We start from the raw sequence: 23,471 nt of genomic DNA on the forward strand, positions 1-23,471 counted from the left end.
TGTTTGCTATTGCATTGCCTTTCGTGACAAACTGAAAACTCATATGTTAACTGCCATCATAACCAACTGACATTTCTAGACACCCAGTCTTCCCCGCCCACTAGTATTTTCAGCAGTGGAGGCAGTGGATATTGAACATGTTGAGCAGTATTTGCTCATGCTAGTATTAAAGGTCAGTGAAGGTAAATGTGGGCCCGTTACTGGAAACTCCTCAGTGTACAGTTTCAAGTCAACCAAGGCAACCCGAGAGTGGTTAAGGACAGCCACTATAGACTGCTGCTTCTAATCCAGCTGGGTGCCTTTGTTCCGGGCTCCTACTCAGTATGAAAATGTATAATATATGAAATTAGATTTCAATAATTTCTGGGTCTGGATAAGTATGATAAAAAGAAAACAGGCAATTATTTGTGTTTCCAGATTATTTCCCTGAGATGGATTTTTAAAGTGTAAAAGACAGACTTTCTAGAAATATTGTTCAAGAGCATTTTTCATGGCATTAGGAGCAGCTGCCCAATGATGCCAATAAGCTGATGTGAAACAGCTTCATATTTTTAAAAAGTGCACAAGAAGTGTGGCTTGAGACTGAGTACACACTCTTAAGCTGAGATGCCTTTATGCCTGGAACATTGTTCATTGTTTGGTGTTTTGTGTGAGCTACAGTAACAGATCTTCAATCTTCTAGCAATGATGTGACAACATCATATTATACATATACATTAAAAGTTATTACTATCAAGACTCCATCACCTCCTGTAAGCCCTGATGTTTTGGCTTCACTTTATCATAGCAGCATTAAAATTGTGTTGTCATACTGAGTGTATGAGTAGCATAAGTGGAGGGCGGTAGAACTCTTTTTGTGGCAGATTTGTACACTTAGATGTTCAATTTCAGATATTATTCAAATATTTATTCAGTTATTTATTGCTTTTTTTTATCTGCTCCTCACCAGGAACTGTTGAAGCGAACCCCTAAGAAGCATGCTGACTATCCAGCAGTGGAAGAGGCACTACAGGCCATGAAAGCTGTCTGTTCCAACATCAATGAGACCAAGAGGCAGATGGAGAAACTGGAGGCTCTGGAACAGCTGCAATCCCACATAGAGGGCTGGGAGGTAAGAGCTGGAGAGCATGAAGCGGGGGGAGGGTCGACAAAATTGATTCACATGGGGCTAGATGAGATGATAGAGGTCAGCTTAACGGGGGGCAGTAACTTCCTTGAAAGTTAAAAAAAAAAAAGAGATTGACCTGGCATGGCTAGGGTTAGTGCTGTGACATTTCATTTTATAAAACAAAAGAGAAAGGGGTAAAGCGAGGGAGACATGTTAAAGCATGAACACATCCTTAGCCTCATAGCACAATTGCCTATGCTGTGATTACGCTATGAGACTAACGAATGTATGACATCCACCAGATCACTGCCTACCCATTTACAGATGATCTGCACTGTGCTTGTGTGTTTATGTGAAGTTGATTTTTGTTTCTAGCTTACTGCACGCTATGCTAACAGTACTTACTTTTGTACACTGGTGAAATTATTGATGAACAGACGAAAGACTCAGAGGAACCTGTACTTATTGCTTAAAACAGAAATGAGTATATTGCAGCTCTTATCATGGATGCAGGCAACAGAGGCAGTTGCTACCTTAGTAATGTAATTAGTTAGCATCAACAAACTGGCTCTCAGTATAAAAACATACTCCAACATAACTTCATGGAAGTACACAAGCACTTGCAAATAATTATGTAGAAAATTGAGGTGATCCGATTACATTTAGCCCATGTTTGAACTGATGTTCAGGTTGTGTTTTAGAAACATGCTAAAGGTAGGGATGTGTTACCTTGCAAATAAAATGCTAATACTTGCATTTTTGCTTCCCACGTATTATGTAATAACCAAAAACGCTAACCCCAACCTTGTTATAAGCTCATAATTCTAACCTAACCCATCTGTTATAACCCTATCCCTTGTTCTGATGAACTTTCACTTATGGCTAGGAGTCAGTGGATGGGTTGGATCTTAACGGTTAACATAACAACCAGACTTTTTGGGAAAGATCTCACCCACCAACCATCTATCTTATGAGTTAAATGCTCTTGCAGCCAAATCACCGCTTAGAGTGCAAGGGGCCATGGATGGGGCTTGGGAGCCTAGTGAAGGGTCCGGCACATTTTTCACGCCTCCCTCACCCACCACAACAGAGGCCTTGTCTTTAGTGGGCACCAATGGTACAATCCACCCACACAGGGTGCCAAGGGAGATGCCAATAGGCAAACTGCCCAATCAGAGGAGACTTGGGAAGCATAGCTCTAGTCTCACATGTATAGGGAGAGTGAGATGAGAGGACCTCTGGAGGGGAGAGGAGAAGAAAAGTGAAGGATGGAACCAGAACTAGAGACTGGGCCTCTCAAAGGCATCCAACTGTCCGTCTGCCAAAACAGAGCCCTTTCCCCCCTTTTCTTTGCAATGATGGAAATTATCATTTGGTTTGTGAATTTCACCAGTAAAGGAGCGTTGTAACAGCTGTTTATTTGGATCTCTATTGTGTTAAATAATCATCATTTGTAACAATCATATAGTCTATGCATGTCTTTTATTTATTTTAGGATCTGTGTATTGGTGAAGTGTGCAACCATAATCTGCTACTGTACATCCTTTAGTCCTACTTCACAGGTTTAACCCACAACCAACCAGTCATGGGTTAGAATTGTGTGGTTATATGTTTCTTGGTAAGTTATTTATTCTTCTCTTTCAGATCTTTTAATTTAGTGATCCATGACTTAAAGGCAGTTTAATGTTTTTCAGATATAAAAGCACTGCAGTCACGCTTGTATCATTTCAAAGGTTCAATGTGTGGGGTTTTGGAGGACTAACTGCAGAAACTGAATGTAATGTATTTTTGTTTTCACTGATTGATAGATTATGGAAGAATTTAACCTTTGTGTTCTCATTACTTGAGAATGAAGTGTTTGTATCTACAGACAGAGCAGGGCATCTCCTCAGAGTCTCCCAGTTTGTGCCACTATGTTTATATAGCAGGTCAAAACTGACCTTTTTCCATTTTGTGTGGACGGCATTAATGTTAATATAAAGGTCCATTACTGTCCCCTGACCAGAGGTAATATCCATGAAATAGAAAGGAAACACTGGCTCTGTGTTTTTGTTTTTTTTTGTTACAGCAGGTGTAGAGGAGGATGAGGTTAGGCATATTCAGTTGGTCTCAGTCTGCAGCTTTACTACTACATGTCACCAACTATAACATGATGAATCTATGGCTTCCTAATTTGTTGTCTTTCTTAACAACAACAAAAGAGCTGTTATCAGTAATCATTTTATTATTTACTCACATTCCTGATAAACCAATAAAATAATTTCTGAACCTAAGAAAATAATCACCAGCCACAAAAAAACAGTAGTTTATCATGCTGGGGGAGCTCACATTTCTGGTCACAAGGAGAAACACACCTACTCTTAAGGATTTTAAACAGGTTTTTGGTTTTATGTAAATATTGCAACACCATGTCAAATTTTCAAGAATGAGGTTGAAAGAATGGAAAAGGTAAGCTATGGTCATATGGAAAAACAGCTCTGTCAGTGGGAGAAAATATCTTTATCCAAATATGCACAGCTGCATATCCACAAAAATAATTATAGAATAATAATTTGTTTTACATTCATTACCCATAAAAAGCACTCACTAGAAATGTTGTCTTTCTCAGAATAAGGACTAACAAAAAAATATTTCCTATAAGTGAAAGGAGTCAGTGTTTGCAATACAAGTGGCTGATGAATGAGTTTAAGTCATTGACATTACACAACAAATTTTGTGGAACGTAAACTAATTAAGCCTCTTGTAAATTACACATCATTATACCACATTAAATACACCATCAGTCAAAATGAATGTGTATCTTATTAATTTAGGAGAAAACAAACTTTTACGGAGGAAGAAAGACTTGTTTCCTGTATATTTCCTCTGAGCAATTTGGTTAAAGCTCAGAAAGGCACTTAAACTCAACCCTTCCCTCAGTTGTGCCTTCAACCTAACAACATTAGTCTTGCTTTTCTTTCCACTCTCCAAGCTAATCACCTCCAAGCCTAATGGAAGAGGCCGCCAGTAGTGCCGAATCAGGCCCAGACACATTACTGCTGCTCAGATGCATCCTACACACACACACTCACACACACACACACACACACATACACACACACACACACACACACACACACACAGTCATATACCAATGCATACACACACACTTTTGTTCAACACTTACACAAACATAAAGAATGCATGAAAGTGACATACCTACAAACAAACATATTAAAACACATGGATGTTTGGTCATAAGTGCAGGCATGCCCCCTGAATGCTTATACACACACTCATGCCTCAGCTCAGTGCAGTTAACATGAGGTAGAATCAATAGTCTGAAACCAGATCCTCTCCCCCACACCCACTCAGTATGCACCTTTAGAAAAGCCCAGAAATTATAGGACCTCAGCAGCGATGACCATCCATCATAAATACTTTCTCATGGGAATCAATTATGGACGGTGGAGAGTGGGTGTGTCCATCCGGGGGGATTTCTGCAGGTCTGTGGCATGTCTGTGGGGGAGGTCGTCTAATGCCCACACATGGGTGTTGTTAGTTCCAGATGATTTGAAGTGGAATGATCTGTTTAACAATGACTGATGAGATGTTGTTAACTTTAATTTGTTGGTGTCCAATTAAAACTGTTAATATTTCCTCGCTCCTTTCATTTCTGAAAGCTGTCATTCACAGCTCAGATAGGATCATGTATGTGCAGGGATGTGCTTGCATCAATCTGCATTGGTGAAAAATGGATTCTATTCCCCAGCTGAAAATGTGAACTCACTGGAAATGATTTTCTAAAAATAGTCATGCCTAAATAATGTTGTAATTGGTCCTGAGGTCCAGTGTTTTTGTGAAGAGGTTAATTAGACCCCATGCTGTGGTCAATGAACACTTTGCACCATGATGCCAAGACCCTCATCACAAGAGATCAAGAAATTCATGAATTTTTTTTTCCTTAAAGGTCTCTTTTCAAAATAGAGAAAAGTGATGCTGTTGCAGAGTGATGTTGTGCTATTTTCTGAGCAAGAAGTAGAGAAGTTCACCGGGTTTTTAAATCATATTTTTCTTAAACTGGCATTGCAAAGGTAGAAACATGCTCTCAGTTTGCTCTCAGTTCTGTGCCACACCTCATGTATTTCCTTCCTCAGTGTATGTATATTTGTGTGTGTGCAGGCATGTATTTCCAGCCTGTGCACATTTATTTATATTTTAAGAACACAATAAAAAGCCTTTTGTTTGTTCCTAAAACACATTCCCACAGAAAAGCTTAACTAGGCCAAAGTACAGTTTTGTTTTATTTTGTATTGTTTTTTTTTTTTAAGGCTGTCCAGTTAACTTAAGGACATTTACACTTCCCCTTAGGTTACAATAGTGAAAAGGGTTTTTGAAGACTACATTATAGCAGGGAACGTGTACACTCATTAATTTTACCGGGGGTGTACATTAAAGTTGGGTGTGAGACATTCATGTGGACTTTTTTGTCTCGTTAACGATAGAATGAAAACAAATTCTTCACATTGTCCAATCTGCTCTTCATATTGTTTCCCTGAGATTATGAACTCTTAATCTTTTCATACAGCAACAGAATTTTACATGAAAACCCTTGACTGGAGTCAGAGTGTTCACTCTATTAAAAAGACTAAACCAAAAAAACAAACTGTGGCGGTGGTTCACAAATGCAAAGAACACAGTGAATATTAAGTGGTTTTCCCACTTAAATTATACTAATGTGTGCTTGCAACGAAGACTGCTGATATCAGATTATCTGCTTTTTGCTCCTTTTTGTTCCTCAGGGTACCAACCTGACAGATATCTGCACAGAGTTGCTGCTTCATGGAAATCTACTCAAAATCTCAGCTGGAAACATCCAGGAACGGGTCTTCTTCCTCTTTGACAACCTTCTGGTTTACTGCAAGAGGAAGTCCAGGTGAGTTTTGCAGCTTCAGAAAGACTAAAAAAATCCCACGGCAACCACATGTCGTACAAGAAAACACTCTTGTATTTTTATTGACTGACCCCTAGAAGGAAGCCAGACCTGGAAAATAGTCACTAATGTCCAATTCCTGTTTGTGGAGGTTCTGGTTCTTGGTATGCAAGCAAAACAAAAATACCTCCGTGTGTCTGCAGCACCCATAACCTGTGTCTGTATGAATGTGTATGTGTATGTGCACACAAGTCCTTTTCTCGCCACGGCTCTGGCATCAACGGATGTTTTCCCTGTTGAGTGTAACCACAGCGTTGTCTCATTTCCCAGGGTTTCTGGAAAGAAGTCCACCAAGAGGACCAAGTCTATCAACGGGCCCCTCTATGTGTTCAGAGGCCGAATCAACACTGAGGTGATGGAGGTGGAAAATGTGGAAGATGGAACAGGTTTGTATTTGCCCAACAGCGTTGCCTTTGGATGCTGTTCATTCATGCAGCCGTGTCAGGGTTAAGCTTTTCTCATGTGTCTCTGGTGTTTCTGATGTAACTGCTGTGTAACCAAGACTCCTGATTTATTCAGCGTCTATTCAGTGTGCTTCAAATAGATGTTTTTTTGTTTTTTTTTTTAAATGCTCATATTTACTGGTATTAATTAGTCTTTACTGCTCATTTCAAATCTTTGCTCGTCAAAGATCTGTGCTGTTTACAGACTGGTGGTTGGATATGAATCAGGCACTTGTTGACAGTTTGGGTGGAGTATCGTACTTGCACCTAGTTTCAACAGGATGCTGCTTGCAAACCTCATAACCACCTTTTCATGTTAGCTATGTAGTAATGGCTGAAGGTGTTGATACAAATCTGAAGTGCAGAAGAGGCCTAAGATAGGTGATAAACTTGACACGCTTTTGTACTGACTGAGAGACTGTATGAAAGTTGAAGGGCTGTTTGTGACACCAGTGTCAGTCAACGTGCTTTGCTGTTGTGGTTTGGTGTAAGGCATCGTGCTGCGCTTTGTACACATTTGTCTGCTGGTGTAGAAACACTTTGTCTTCCTCTCTCTGACATGTTTCCTCTTTTTTTTTCTCTTCTACAGTGGTAGAATATTTTGCAAGCTCACATGACCTTTTTTTCTGCATGTTTGCTGCCCCTGTCACATTCACGCTGCTGAAGGGGAAACCACAAAGAAAAACATGCCCTATTCGCAGAACTAAGGGGTCCCGCATCGAAAATGTGTATACTTGTGAACTCCCATAGCGAGGTTTATCTGATTAATGTGTATAAAAAAAAAAAAAAAAAGAAATACAACAAAGTGTGTTGTTTGGGGTTAACTGGAGGAAAACTGGACAGAAGTTGAGAGAATGTAGTGCTTAAGATGAAAGACAACCGAAGTCAACATTTTACTAGAATCTGTCTTTTTCCATTAACTTAAATAGACTGGTGATGGTGGTATGTGTGTCTCAACCCACTACCCACCACCTTCTACTGTTCCTGTGGAGCAGGAGCTGCTCCCCATGGGTTCTGAAGTATCAGATCTATTTATATGACCTTTGTGTGTGAGACTAATGCGCCCCATTACCAGTGGCCATTCATTATTCAGCAGCAGCTCACCTGCAGCTAAATGGATGGTAAAATTAGAAAGGGATGTGGAGAGATTTTGTTGAGTAAGTAAAAAGCTAGTCTTTTGAGTGCTCTCAGTGCAGTATGTTTGTCTTTTTAATCGCTTCGGTAAGTCTTTGCTCCAGTAGTAAATTCTTTATAGATAGAACTTCTACAACATCTTTACAAATGTGATTTGACTATTATTTACGTTACTCACCCCTGAGGTCACAGATAACATTGCAAGAGTATGTGGTTTTTTCATATTTCCTGAAATCCCCCCAAAATTTTAAGGAAACATGAAATGAGGTGAAAGGGAAGAAAAATAGAAGTTACAAAAGAGTGGGCTATGGTCAACTAGAAAACTAGTCAACTAGAAAATTGTTTAATTGTCTTTGAGTGTCCTTAAAAAAACTATATAAATTTGATATATTATTTTATTTATTTATCTTAAAAGATATTTGCAGTGGTTTAACCTGGCAACGTAACTAATTTACGGGCATTTACAGCCAGCACTTATGTGTTAGAACAAAACCAGGAGTTCTGTCTGTTTGTTCATACTTCCGTCCGAGATTTCCAACCCATTTCTCGAAGACTGTTTAACCAATTCTTTTCATATTTGACACACATGTTCTTTACCACTAGGAGAGGTGCACTGCATGATGGATGGATTTCAATTTTTTGATTTTTAACATTAAAAAAAAATCTGACAGAAATGATGTCCAGTTTCTGAAAAGATTGAGAGTTAAGAGTCAACATTTATCGCTGGGTAGGCAGGTTATCAGTGAGCAGGAGGGGCAAAGTGTTGTGCGACAGGGTGGGGGTATTAGTAAGTTCACTTCTATTAATCCATCCATCTATCTGTTCACATAGGTTTATGGGAAAAATACAGATTTCCATGAAGCCGGTTGTAAGGGTGGGGCATGGGCCCAGAACAAACCCAGTAGTTTTTGAGGAGGTCCATTAAAAAGGGGTGGAGTCTGATTTTTATTTTGTTTACTTTCTTTAACACTGGAGAGCTCTGGACTGATTTAGAACTTAACAGTTTGATCAATTTTATCACTACTCAATCTTAATAGACTACTGGAAGTTGAATTTGGTCTACACATGGTAAAAATGCTATCTCCTGTCCTGTCCTATTAATGACAGATTTTGGAATTTAAAGAAAAATATGGGAATAAAAATGTTGACTTTAGTTTTAATAGTTATAATATAGAACTTCATTACTATTTTGTCATTATCAAGATTATTTTTAGTGAACTATATACATCATTTTTTTAAGTCAAATCAGCTAATATGCGCGAGTTACTTAACAATAGCTAACATTAACAGTTCTACATGGTGGAGGTGCAGCTGCTACAGTGCAACAAACGATGAAGTTTCACCTTTATTTATATTCAAATTTTTTTTGACAGTAGTAAACAGAAGAAACAAAGACATTAGAGGAAAAGGACACATCTGTGGTGGTTTTTAAGTTAACTTTAATTTACATATTATTTATTATTATTATTAGGATCCCCATTAGCTAATGCCAGACATCAGCTACTCTTCCTGGGGTCCTCCTCATATAAAGCTTCAAAATTTTACTTCAAAATGCTGGTAATGGAGTAGTATTTTTGTACATGCATATAACAAATTGGGTTTCCAGTATGGATTGGGGAGTGACGATACTAACCACTGGCAATAGACAATGAAGAGGAAAAAAACAAGTCATATTTTGTGCTTTTATAGTTGTGTGGGGTTTACACTCCTGTGCCTTTCTGGTTTAACAGTGTTCAGATGTTTAGTAAAACTATATATTTTTTTCCCTGTACAGCTGACTATCACAGCAACAATTACACAGTGACTAATGGCTGGAAGATCCACAACACTGCGAAAAACAAATGGTTTGTCTGCATGGCCAAAAACGCAGAGGACAAGCAGAAGTGGTTGGATGCCATCTTGAGGGAACGGGAGCAGAGAGAAAGTGAGTAGCACTTTTTTTGAAGATAACTTATGTGAAACTTCTGTTTTTAAGTGTAAACCTTGAAAGGGCATTTTTTTAAATCTGAAAGGTTCCCATGTGTGTAAAACTCTGCTGCAGTTGTTGTAATCTTAGAAAGAAATTTACCAGTGACTGTGGCTCAGTATGAAAATCACAGGTGTGTGTTCATTCAAGTGTTTCATGAAACTACTATATAAAACACAGACCTAATTCATGCTCCTTTCACTGTTCATCCATTATATATTGATGAACATCGTGGTGTCACCTTAGACGTTCTGGTGGTACACACTAATGACTGTGGATGTGTTTCTGACCTGGATACAGTGTTTGTGTCCTACGGTTGTGTCCCACCTTGAACACGCTGCCTGCCTTTGTTTTTGTAAACACAAGCTTAGGTGACATGATGTGTTCAGTTTGCCCAGGTGACCTGTGGACCAAGCAGATGCTACTATCTACCCTTCACATACATACGACACAGCAGAAGTATTTTTTGGTGAATCAAATCCCCAGGGAAAATTAATGATTGCTGAACTGATTGTCTCATTCACTAACAGCAGATGTGCTAAAAACAGCAAAGCTTAAAATAGAAATGCTTTGACTTGACAAACAAAGTGAAGCTCAGTTACATAATATAAACCCAGTTTAATTACGTTGGGATATCTTCAATGAGTTGGACTTTCTCTGTTGGATCTGTGTTGTATTCGGTATTGCTTTCTGTTTTTGGAGTGAATGTGCAGATTCACATATAGATCCAATTTCATGTTACCTGTAATTGGAAAAAAAAAAAAAAAGCTATGTCCTTTGATAAACCACATATTTATTGCCATTATAATGTGTACATAAATATGAACATAGATGATAAACACAAAAGACTTCACAAAATGTAATGAATGAGAAAATGTACACACGCCATGTACTCACCCCCAACTTGTAAACATTTGGCCTACCAGATGGTTAGTTTATTTACTACAAGTCATATCATCACAGGAACACTGAACTGTTGTATCGCATATACAGATTTTCCTTGTATCATGTTGGCCTAACATTTAACTTTGCCTTAGTAATGTAATACAGCCAATGCTGAACTACATTTATTCTGAAACAAAGAAAAAGAATGGTTTCTGTAATATATCTATATAGATGACTTCATTTTCAGAGTGTTGAATATATATTAAGTAACTGCGTTTTCATTGCCTGTAATTACCACAACTTGTTTAACTCAGCCTTTTATATCTATTTTTTAATTTCATTTTTCAGTCACACTATTTGCACACCCCATTGACAGATATTTTTTTCTACATACATAGCAGCTATTTTATTTGAGGAATATTTGGCTTCTTTCTTGGGATGCTTTTGCACTGTTGATATTGGTAAACTGATGTACGTCCTTTAATTGTTTTCTGGGTGAATTCCCTATTTTGACTTAAAAGGTCTTCCCACCTGTTCAGCACAGGCCATCTGTCGTTGTTATGTTGTATGCATTAGATAGTGTGAAAGGCTTTAACAAGATTTGTGGCAGAACACAACAGGTTACCTGATAGCATTGATGGAAAAAACTATCTGAACTAGACTATTTAAGCTATTTAGATTTCTCTAATAATGATAGTGTGCCACTGATTTAGTACTAGGACTAGACTGAATATTTCTATTTTTGTACAAATTTAACTTGGACCAGAATTAAGTCAATATTCAGAGCATGGTTTGACTTCATCAGCATCTGAACCATCGATGAAAGGGTTTCAGAGTACAAATAAGTACTAAGCAGTGTGCTGCAGCTTGAGGTGTTTAGTTACGACCTGGCGGAAATCGACCTGAGGCTAACAGATGCCAGATCAGTCACAGTGCCCAATTTTCCTGCTTGCTCACTTCTCCATACACCAGTGGGCTTACTTTTCTCTCAACATATTTACTCCACTCTAGTCTAGACAGAAGCCCTAACTGCAGTTTATGATTATGACAATTTAATCCCATTTATGCACTTTTCCTGACACACCTTAATCAATGTTGTTGTTTTTATGCATTGCTCCTTGCCCACAGTGTGCTGGACATGTAGCTGTTATTCTTAAAGGAAAGACCAGCCTGTGGTTCCTCTTATCGCTGGTTTCATGGAAGTTTTGGGGAAAATGCGTGGGTTAGATAATATGATATGGGTATTAGCTTGTGCCAGTGAGCGCAGGAAGACAAGGAGTTGCTCAAGACAAACTGTGACAGCTGGACCAGGAGCTGGGGGGCCTCTACACTGGACAGACCCCGTCTGTTGTTCAATGACACTCATTGTTTAAGTCTACTCCAGCTGCTGTGAAATGTAATATAAAACCACCTCCATCACAGGCTGTCGGTGCTCAACTCCAAAGACTCAATGGGGAAATTGGATTTAAGAATCAGCCCAGCAACACTTAACACTGGTGCAGAAAGTACGTTGTTGTTTCGATGCTCTGTTTCTCAGTTGTTCAGATTAACATCCTACTCTGAGGACTCATCATAAAGGGTCAATATGCAAGATGTTTATGTCTTGATGTGAAGCTGGGTTGGTGTCTTTTTTTGTACTGGGAGATGACCAGTTGTTGCCTTTACCTAACTCCATAAGCAAAGAGTAGCAAGTGTTGTATGTGAGGCACTGAAGAACATAATGATTTTTGTGGGAAACAAACTGGCCCCAAATCTCCTACATAGAAACAAAATATGCTCCTACACAACTTACATGGAAACAAATGCAGTTTTACACATCGATCCTTTAACTGGTCTTTAAATTATTTTGGCTTCTGACCACTTTGGTTTTTTTTCATGGTTCTCTAGTTTCTGTCTCCAAGTACTCAACTTCTTATTTGAGAGAAAATGGAATTGATAATATGAGAACAAAAGCAGCTGTGAAATATTTGCCATCCTTGTTTTGTTAGGGAGATCACCTTGTGAATGACGCTCCATAAAGACACAAAGGGCTTTGACAGCATTTAGTTTGTCCGTCTGTGATCAGGAGGGTTTACAGGTGCATATCTTCCCTTGAACTTCATTGCACTTGTGGGACAAAATGTTAATGTGGGAACATATCATATCATACAATACATGTGATATTACAGATGTATCATATGATTTGGGGCCAGGTATTTCCTTTTTAAACACAGGTACTCACAGATTCTCTGTCCAGTTTATCTCACTGGTGTCTCTATTTCTTGGAATAATTGTTCACATGGTCCTAGAAATTACAGTCTAGTCAAGTGTATGTTGTTCTTGTCTCTTTAGAGGCATTTCTTCTTCTTACTTGTTAGTTTCACAGACATTGTGATGTATCCCCAGATTATCATGTATCATATTGGAGTAGTGCTGTACTGCGATTACATTGTATGACAAGTCTATCTGTGTGAGAACAAATACAGGAGCATAAGTATTACTCTATGGTGAGAACAGTGTTTTTGTAGATCCGAAAATATAATGGGAGCTTGATTAGATTCCCAGTTGCACAAGCAGTTCAGGGAGAGTCTCAGTTCAGCAGGATTGAGTTGCCCAGGTCAGAAGTCTCACAGAGCGGTTCAGAAGTTCATCAAAGCCCACACTGACATTAAGCAGCTCAAACACAGACTCTGTGGAGAAGCTTTTCTTGTGCAGTGGGCCTTACAATCAGCCTTTACATGTTCTGCCTCACAATAGCGAAATAACTATTAACAAACACAGAAACACGATTAAGATCTCACTGACCTCCTGAACTTACTTGTTACAAAAAAATGACCTGTCTCGGAGAGATAACATCTTAGTTTGAGAGGATTTTGGCCCATGTACTTTTTGGCCACCTTCCATCTGCACAATGCCAGAACAAAACCAGTCATTCCAAAGGCCCGTTTGTCTCTTCTAACAGCACCATGACAGTGTTTGGCTTTTGACTTTGATATACATTTAGATATCTGTGGAAAGCAAGCTGAAATTTCCGTCCTGTAATGGCTCTGCTGTATTGTTATTGGCACTGCGATACCATGTAATTCTGTTTTTCGTTTTGTTGTAATCATTTCCATTATTTTCTCCGTTGCTGACAGGTCTCAAACTTGGAATGGAGCGGGATGCCTATGTGATGATTGCTGAGAAGGGGGAGAAGCTCTACCACATGATGATGACCAAGAGCCGGCACCTGATTAAGGATCGGCGCCGGAAACTCAGTATTGTGCCCAAGTGCTTCATGGGAAAGTGAGTTTTTTTCTTTCTTTTTTTGTCTTTGGTTTCTTTAAGTTCCAGGAATGCGACTACAATGCTATTCACAAGGGGACCTTTACAAATCACTGTTATGTAAGATCAGCAGGCATTGAAAAGAGCCAGTATCCAGTCTCACCAAGTCCTGGCAAAATGCCTAAACAGTTTTATCCCTTCATCCTCTTGTTTGTAATGAGGCCCCTGTTGTCTCTTCTCAGTGGGTTATAGAAGTCGCTAAGTTGCTCCCCTCACACACAAACTTTGATAAGTGGAAGACCTTTATCTGAGGCTCTGCAACCAGCTATTCCCTTCTCTGTCCCATCAACGTTTCAACGCAATGAATAGACAATGAGGAGCTTGCTTAAGTTTCCCCCACCAGCTCTGCATACACACACCAGTGTTTGTGAGAACCTGAACGGAAATTAAAATTCTTCCTGGCACCATCTTGGGGGAAATAAAAATAAAAATAGGCACGACTGATGACTGATGACTGGTCTTGTAAAGAGAGACCAGGGAGCAACTAATAATTACTGCAACATCAACAGAACCTCTCACTACATTGTAGAGGTAAATGCAGTGGATGATTACAGTGCACTGATGGCATCAACCACTGCCAAGTAAATATGCAGGCTTTTTCCTACATAGAGAACCATGAGGTAAATGTCTTGCCTTTTTGGCTGTTGAAAAAACAGGACAGGTGTTTTCCTGGAAAACACGTTTTTGACAAATACCAAAAGGAAGTTGATGTGATGAATTGATGAAATAGCAAATGACTGATAAATGATCTAACACTGCATTTTCAAATTAGATTCATCTAATGGTATTTCAGAAGAAGTTGAAAAGATAGGTAGATTTATTGATTCCTTGGGCAGAGCCCTCGGGAAATTAAGGTTCCCGTAGCAGCACAACACCGAATGTAGTCATATAAGAAGAATTACAAAACAGAAAGAAAAAGAAAATAGTCATTAACTAGCAACAGTAACTATGAGAACAGTAGTGAAAAATATGCAGTTGCACATTAGAAATTAGAAGCACTAGTAGTAATAAATAATAAATTATTTATAATAATAAATACAAATTACAATTTCTAATAACAGAAACAATAATAGTAAAATAATCATAGTAATAGTAGCCATAACAATGATATAAATATGTAATAAGTAAGTAGTTATGATAATATAAGTAATGTAAGTTTGTAAGTAATTCTGCTACTACTACTACTACCACTCCTACTACTACTACTACTACTACTACTACTACTACTACTACTACTACTAATAATAATAATAATAATAATAATAATAATAATGATCAGTAAGAAAACTAAAACAAACATGGCACACTGAAATACATAATAAACTTGTACCAAGTAATGTACCACTTAGTAAGAACATTCTTATTGTCTGACTACATGATTTAGTTATATTAAAAGTTTATTTTTACTCAATTATAGGTTGTAAAACAGATGGTTCACTACGTGAACCACACTGTTTTAACATAACAATAGCCATTTTCTTCAATCATAAATGCATTAAACTTCCAAGGATATGCTGCCTGTGTAAAATGTTTGCTTGAGCCAATTGAAGATGCAATACACATGCTTAAGTGTACATGTGATCAGAATGTTACCATATATGAAGTGGTGTTTCAGGGAGAAGTATTCCATCTCTGATTTTTGTTTTTTGGTCCACTCCATTGACAGGTCAGAGGTCAGGGTCAGTGCCATGTTTCCCATCCTTCGACTGACAGTGGTTTTTCAGTCTCTCAGCTCCTGTATTTCCTCATTCATACATGCTCTATGTAACTACAGCTCGTCATCCTTCTATGTTTTAGTTTTGCACCACATCTCCCACTGTCCTCACGTTATCCCTCAGTCATTTCCTGTCAATGAGTGCAACCTACATTAGCTCTGCATTTATCGTTTTGATGAAATTAGCAACAGACAGATTGAGTGCTTATTGCATTAAATTGCTAAGATGCTGACCGCCTTTTAGATGGAACCCTGTTGTCTTGATTGTGTATTTCCATCACAATCCTACTATGGATGCTGCAGGTTGGTCAGCGATAAAACTCTTTATGCTTCCATATTACATTTTTTTTCTTTCATTCCTTTGCTATGGTTGTTTGATGCTTGACAGTCATAGCAAAATTTAAAGCTAAGGTCGAATGAAGCTGGTTATTAACTTCTCTCTCCAGATATCAAAAATTGTAAATCCTGTTCCAGTTCTGAACTAACAGCTGTTTCATTAGCTTTTGTTTCTTGTATTGTAGTATATTTTTCAGGCTAAAAAAATAGCTAAGCATTTCCATGCCATACCATACCATACAGTGGCGGCTGCTCGTCTTTCAGAGAGGGGAAGCTCATTGTCGGCTTACATCAAAAAAAGTCAAGTTATTTAAACATAAATTCGTCCCTCCGTTCCTTTTTAAGAAAATGGTCAGTGACCTTATTGTACCAAGTAAACAAAAAAAACGTTGAAATTATGTTAAATTGAAACAAGGAAGTACAATGAGTGTGTTTTATTTACAGTGCAAGAAATGAACAAGTAATTTCGTAGTGGTTTCTCTCTTGATTTCACAGCAGAATGTGCGACGGTATTAAACTAAACTCTATCAAATGAAGGAGTATATCTCAAAATAGCTGTCAGTCAAATGGGATTCAGCCTTTTGACTGATCCTCCAATCAGCACATGGAAGCCTGGCGTCCAGCCTGGCCGAGCTCCACCCACAGCTCCATTCACCCCCATAGACGCTGGGCGTCCAGGGGCGGGACAACATCGTGGCATTTACCCAATTACCGTCCAGTTTTGAAGCAATGAAAAAAACTGTTCCATGAAGTCCCATAGAAGTGCATGGACACTGAGCGTCTACAGGCAAATGCACTGACCATAGATCGTATGAGAAAACAGCACAACGGGAATGTATGAGAAGTTAACAACATCTAGTCCGTTGATTTGTGATAAAGCTGAACGAGCTCGCCTGTGAGATGAACGTGTTCTAACACATTTGTAGTCAATGAAATGTCAACACAACCGTACATATTTGACCATTTAATTTTCGTAATTTTAGGGGAAGCGGGGATTCCCTTGCAGTCTATGAGAAATCGCCACTGATACCATACCATACCATACCATACCATACCATGGTTTTCCCTCCACAGCCCCTCACCCATAATCACAGTGATGCAAGAATTTATGAGGTATGAAAGTTTTAGGGGCCACCTTTACTCCCAGCCTGAAAGTAGCCTTTGTCAGTCAGTGCAAAAAATCAAAAGTCGTGCTACAAGAATTTGTGTGGTATGTTTTTAAAAAAGATGAAAAGACCGAACAGCTCTTAAACATCCATAAATGACAGCAGTCACAGGTGATGAGCTCAGGAAGATGGTGTGAAAAATGTGTAACCATCAGAGGAAGTGATGCTCAGAGGAAGCTCACAGTAATAGCTCAGTGGCTACAGGCATCAGGCCATGTAGTTAGATGGTTTTACTAGCATCACTTTTTCGAATTAGGAAAATATGAACGATTACTTCATGGCTTGGGAAACTTGTTTTTGAGTTTCTTATACCCAAAGTTCTAGCCAAATTGCAGTTATATACGTACATGCTGAAGATTACAAATAAAAGTACAGATTTAATGTTTAAATGAGTGAATATGTATATAAAAGAAAGTATCACGTCCATTATATGTAAAAAAAAAAAAAAATAGCAGGTACAGTATGTTATTTACCTGTACACTGACGGCAAAATGGTATACTATTCACATTTGTATATAGTACACACTGTATACAGTCTATAGAACATAACTGTTGTTTGAATAGTGGAAGGGAAAGAAGGCAAACTGGAAATTGAGGCTGGATTTCATCATCCAGTGACATCAGGAATGTCTAGAGGAAATGTTATGATAGACCTGTTCTTGTTCTTTGAAAACCAGAAGCATATTTAGGTTTATCCACTCTCACCAATCCATTCTCCTTGTGCTCTACATTTCACTGTGTGGTTTGAAAGGGCTTTCTATCTCTGTCTTCCAATTCCTTTCACACGCAAACACACACTTACTTTTAGGCATAAATGTACACACACGCACACACACATGCACGCGCACACACACACACACACACACACACACACACACTACCCCCATTCATGGTATTAATTTCCTTTGCAGTCTGTGTCCAGAATTAACTTTGGTTCTTACATAACACACAAACACTCAGCAGTTGCTCAGATTTTTTGGACTCCCCTGTCAGTGTCAATTAATCCTGCTTTGAAACGGACATTGACATACATCAAACACACACACATAAACACATGGCACTGACATAGAGGTTATACTATACAGGGGTTGGACAAAATAATGGAAACACCTTCACCTCAAGATGATAATGCCCCAATCCATACAGCTAGAATTGTTAAAGAATGGCATGAGGAACATTCTAATGAAGTTGAGCATCTCGTATGGCCGGCACAGTCCCCAGACCTCAACATTATTGAGTATTTATGGTCAGTTTTAGAGATTCAAGTAAGACGTCGATTTCCACCGCCATCGTCTCTAAAAGAGTTGGAGGGTATTCTAACTGAAGAATGGCTTAAAATTCCTTTGGAAACAATTCACAAGTTGTATGAATCAATACCTCGGAGAATTGAGGCTGTAATTGCCGCAAAAGGCGGACCTACACCATATTAAATTATATTTTGTTGATGTTTTAAGGTGTTTCCATTATTTTGTTCAACCCCTGTATGTTGCAGCAACCTACTAGTTCTCAAGGAAGCCTCTTCTTAATTAAGATCATTAAATAATTTCAAAATACTGTTTCAGACAAATAGAACTTTTTAGTTACCTTCCATTAATGTTAGCCTCCATTAACTCACATATGGAGTCTATTATAATCAACAGCTTGTGTTCTACTGTTTTGAACTTGAACACTAAGGTAATAGCCATTTCTTTTTTGGAAACACAAGTGAAACCACCCTAATGCTAACTCACTGAGAACACTTATGTTAAACATGGATGTCATCCCCCCATTATTCAAAGTTCACAGTTATACAATGCACACATGATCCCACACCTTCATACCATGACGATAATAAACAAGCAGATACATCCACTGTAGAACTGCCTGAAAATGAAATTACACACGGATTGCTCACACACATTCACACATTTGAATATTATTCCCAAGCTGAAATACTAAGTCTCAGAATTCATCAACACACTTTGCCCTCCAGTTCACTGCTCATCATTATCTGGGGAAGTGATTTTACTCAGAGGCATGAAAGACAGAGTAGGAAAGAATGTAATTTTCTCCTTCAAACATTTGTTCAGCATACACTGGGTGTGAAATGAAAAGGGATGAAGTGCTTACATTTGAAGGGTTAATGCATGTCTCAAAGTGCGTCTGAGGGATAAGTGAAGTGAAAGAACAACTTGAAAAGACGTGTCTACATTTTTTTATACAGTAACCATGTTAATAACATTTACTTTTACAGAGTAAGCAGTCACTTCCGACATGATGTTTTGTATTGCATAATATTCTCTTCGAAGCCTGCTGAATTTCAGAACAATGTACATTTCACAGGTTGGATCCCATGAAATAGTGATTCCTTCTTGCAGACAGCATATTATGCATCGAATTTAGAACTGCAGCTATTAATTATTTTGACAGATTATAAGACGGATGGTGGTGGAGGTCACCATCCATACATGTGTTAAGGAAACAGAACAAGAAAATGTGCATTTAAAACCAACAACAGAAAATATTTACGGTAGAGCTGCAGCTATTGAGTATTTTTGTAATCGATTAATCTATGAATAATTTTCTTCAATTTAATTAAACGATTATTTGTATAGGTGAAAAAAATAGCAAAAATGTGAAACGGACATGTCTGAAAAGGATAAGTTGTCCTTTATCCCAGAACTAGCTGAAACAAACAGAAAAATATAAAAGTAAAAGGAAATATAAAAAAAAATCTATATAGAAATAACAACAACAATAACAACAGTATAAAAGTATATATAAAAATATCTACACATAAAAACAACAATAAACAAGTCAAATAACATCTACAAACCATATGTGCACTGCAGTCTTCAACACATTCGGATCCAACATACTAACAAGTTAAGATAGAATTAGCATACAACTGAAAAAAATAATGACAAATACTTGTATTGTTTGTGTTAATGTTTAAAAGTCATGAGTCAAAGTTCATGTTGTTTTGGCTGAAAATATGCAAGAGCAAATTGTTTAAGGTGTTTTTTTCTTTTTTCTTGCTTGATTACTTAAACTTAGTTATTTTGCATCCACAATAAGGTAAATGACTGTCAGTGATGCTGTACATGACCGATGTTCTTTAACCTAATTTTGTGAATTCAACTGACACCACATATTAACCAGTTACAGTCACACCCCTGCGACTAATACATTGAAATGTGGCAATGTGGTTTAAGACTGGTGTCAGAGAGTGATGACAAACTGGGAAAAAAGTTGTGTGCCCTTGTTTTACTTATGTGGTCTTATTTGCTTAATGACTTTGAATGCTGTTGTCATATTTGCAGTAACCACTTACATTCTAGAAGAGGCTTTAGAAGTGTTGAGTATTTTTTCCAGATTAGAAATGACAACTTTTCCTTCATTAACATTTTTGTTTACTGTGTGTGATTCTGAGACTCCAAATGTTATAAATATACTGTGACATTTTCATCTTGGTAAGTTTCCATTTATCTTTTTTTTGGCAGTGATTTCCCTTTTATATACTGTAGAATAGAGTAATTCAATGGAACAGTCAGTTGTTGCAGTGGTGCAAAATATGTATAACTGTGTGCAGCACAGATCATGATATGGTTTGAGTTTGATGTAAGTGTTAAAAAGCTGTAACTGTATTCTTGTATTTTTGTGTGTCCTCAGTGAGTTTGTGTCCTGGCTGATAGAAAGTGGAGAGATCAGTAAACCCGATGAAGGGGTCAACCTGGGACAGGCTTTGCTGGAAAATGGCATCATCCACCATGGTGAGAAAACGCCGTTCTTCATGTCACTGCCTGCCTTCTCTGTCTTTTCTTCTCTTTCTGTTTGTCTCTGTGCTTCTTGGACCCTTTCATTTTCTTCTCTTTTTGTACTTTGTTGTCTCTGTAAGCCTGTTATAGTCCCTTGTCGTGTGTTTTTTCTGTTTTTAGCTTTGTTTAGTCATCGCATCCATTGTTTATAGTCTTGTTTTGCTAGCTTTCCTTTTCTCTGATTCAGTTTTTCCTTCTTCATTATGTTTTTGACTCATTCATGTCATAAATCGTACAACTCTTGCCACCTCACATACTTCATAATGAGGTTGGGATCTGTTTTAACTGAAATGTACTTGTTTTTACTTTTTATTTGGTGTCCCACACTGATCCTCTCTCAAATGAAATGAAAATTTACAGAATTAACACTCAGTGAATTTGCTGATAATCAAAAGAGTACTAATGCACCACTGCTACTTGTTTCATCCAAACCAAAAGGAGCTTCAAGAAAGTAAAAAAAAAAAATCTTTTTTTTTTTCAGTAAAGATGTCAAACATTACAAAAGTAATCATATTTTAAGAAAATATATTGTTGCTGTCGGACAGAAACCTCTTATGTCCAAAAAGTGTTTTTTTGTTTTTTGTTTTTTTTTCAGGAAGCTGAAAAAAATGATGTATATTCTAAAAAAATGAATGGAGTTAAGAGATGTAGTCACAAGCTGTTTTCAACCCTTTTCATTGGTTAAATATTTATAAAACAGTCAGGCCAACGTGAAGACTGACCAATAGAATGATTTTATAACAAAAAAAGGACCAAAAATGGACATACGAGGTTTCTGCCCGACAACAACGATGTCTAACTTTGTCTTAATAAAGTAAGGCAAAGATAATATCAAGATGAAGCTACTAAGATAAAGCTAATATCAAGATATACTGTCAAGCCTTTAAAAATGAATAAAAATATCTGAAAAGGATTTAAGTAACAACATTTTATCTAAACTTGTAATAAAATGAGACAGACATATCCACAGATATATTTGGATCATTTAAGTACTGTAAATCATCTTAGTTACTATTAGATGTCTCCTTGTTACTGTAACCAGTGATCAGATGTTTACACAGTAGATTTAACATTATGGAGCTGGAACAATGGTTTGCATAATGTCAGCAGAGGAACAAGACTATCTTCTTAATTTAAGAGTATTAAGTTGATTTAAATAACCATGTTTATTTAGTACAATTTACTAAAATTTAGACTTTTTTCTTGTTTTAAGGTCTATTATGGGGCTAGGCTTTTAACCTAGTCCGGATGAGCATTTTTGGTTAATACAAGACCATTGGTTCTATGACATGTGTTTGGCTTCTTTGTCTTTTTGGTGCATGTTATATCTTGGATTCATGTCATTTAAACCACTGAAACCATGACCAGAGACACTATCTGTTAACTGTAATGTTGGAGCATTATTCCCAATCCCTCTGTTTACTCAGAGTATAACGTTTGTAAGTCGACTAATGTGAATTATGTATTAGAAGTGAAAGACACACAGAGACAAACATGTATAAATAATGTATGGATACATTTGTCCCAGTCTCACTGAAAGGGCTTTTGCACATAAGTGAGTGCAAACCGCTGTCATGCACACCGCCCCTTTGGTCAAATTTTGCTGAGACTCAGCGTTCATATTCCTTAATACCTGTGGAAAATCCCTTGAAATCCACCCTCACAGTAGCCTACGACCACAGAGACACACAATGGTGACATGCAGGGCTCTGTGGGATAGCGCTGAAGCTTTATGGGTAAGCTGCGGAGCCTCGGGGCCCTGCAGGCGAGCACAGTATACCACTTAGTCAGTGAAAAGATGTCAGACGAAAAGAGGAAATGTGACAAAACAGCAAATTGAAGCTGTCCATCTACCACTCCTGAGACACTTTAGTGTGGGCAGACAAGAGCAAAGACTTCTTATTTCAACCAACAGTAGTTTACAACTCCAGTATATAGTGAGAACTTTGCTGTGTGTGTCTGAGCCAAGGAAAAAGCCCATTTCATTCTTGACGGTTCAGTTTTGACATCTCCCCTTACATTCGTAATAACTTGGCTATCATTGCATGTACTTTAAATGCCACATCTGACATTTAACAATGGTAGATTTTGTGATGCATTCCTCTGGTTTTTATGAGTGTATTTTGAGTCTAGACTGAGCAAACCCGCCGCTTGTTTGAGCCCACGCCAGCTTGTTGTGGTGGACCCAAACTGCCTCTGTTTGGCAGGTTTCACTGTTCATTTCACATTCACTATTTATCATCTTCTCTTCTGTGTCACCTTGATTCTGCTGTATGTAAGAACATGTTCCAGGATGTTTATGTATGCGTTTTAAATGCTGGTTTAGATTAGGTTTCATGAGAATTGTCAGCTGTCTGCTACATGAAATGTTTCATTACCATGACCTGAGACAGACATGAATTTACAACTTTCAAGTGTTTCCCTGAAGGTTTTGGTTTTGGCTCATTTCCACTGTTTTGTACTTCACCCCAAATACAGACAGCAGATTAAATGTGTGAAGAATGAGGAAGCCACAGAATACAAGACCATTCCACACTCCCCACAAAAGGAAATCTGCATATAGAAAGAAAGAAGTTCTGCATTACTTGCTCAAAGGGACTGTATGCATGTAGATTTATCAATTCTGACTTGTCAAATGCCCCATAAT

The 23,471-nt window shown here is 37.9% G+C and overlaps 1 protein-coding gene across 3 annotated transcripts in view; it reads left to right on the forward strand.

Moving 5' to 3' along the window:
• Window positions 1-23,471, forward strand: part of prex1 (phosphatidylinositol-3,4,5-trisphosphate-dependent Rac exchange factor 1) — a 119,661-nt gene that overhangs the window by 43,722 nt on the left and 52,468 nt on the right. For all 3 annotated transcript variants that reach the window (XM_030139134.1, XM_030139131.1, XM_030139132.1), the window contains exons 6-11: window positions 950-1,111; window positions 5,890-6,023; window positions 6,351-6,466; window positions 9,432-9,581; window positions 13,625-13,772; window positions 20,679-20,779. In XM_030139134.1, coding sequence (XP_029994994.1) covers window positions 950-1,111; window positions 5,890-6,023; window positions 6,351-6,466; window positions 9,432-9,581; window positions 13,625-13,772; window positions 20,679-20,779 — 811 coding nt within the window. The remainder of the gene's footprint in view (window positions 1-949; window positions 1,112-5,889; window positions 6,024-6,350; window positions 6,467-9,431; window positions 9,582-13,624; window positions 13,773-20,678; window positions 20,780-23,471) is intronic.

The sequence above is a fragment of the Sphaeramia orbicularis genome, chromosome 7 (assembly GCF_902148855.1).
Source record: "Sphaeramia orbicularis chromosome 7, fSphaOr1.1, whole genome shotgun sequence".
Lineage (NCBI taxonomy): Eukaryota > Metazoa > Chordata > Actinopteri > Kurtiformes > Apogonidae > Sphaeramia > Sphaeramia orbicularis.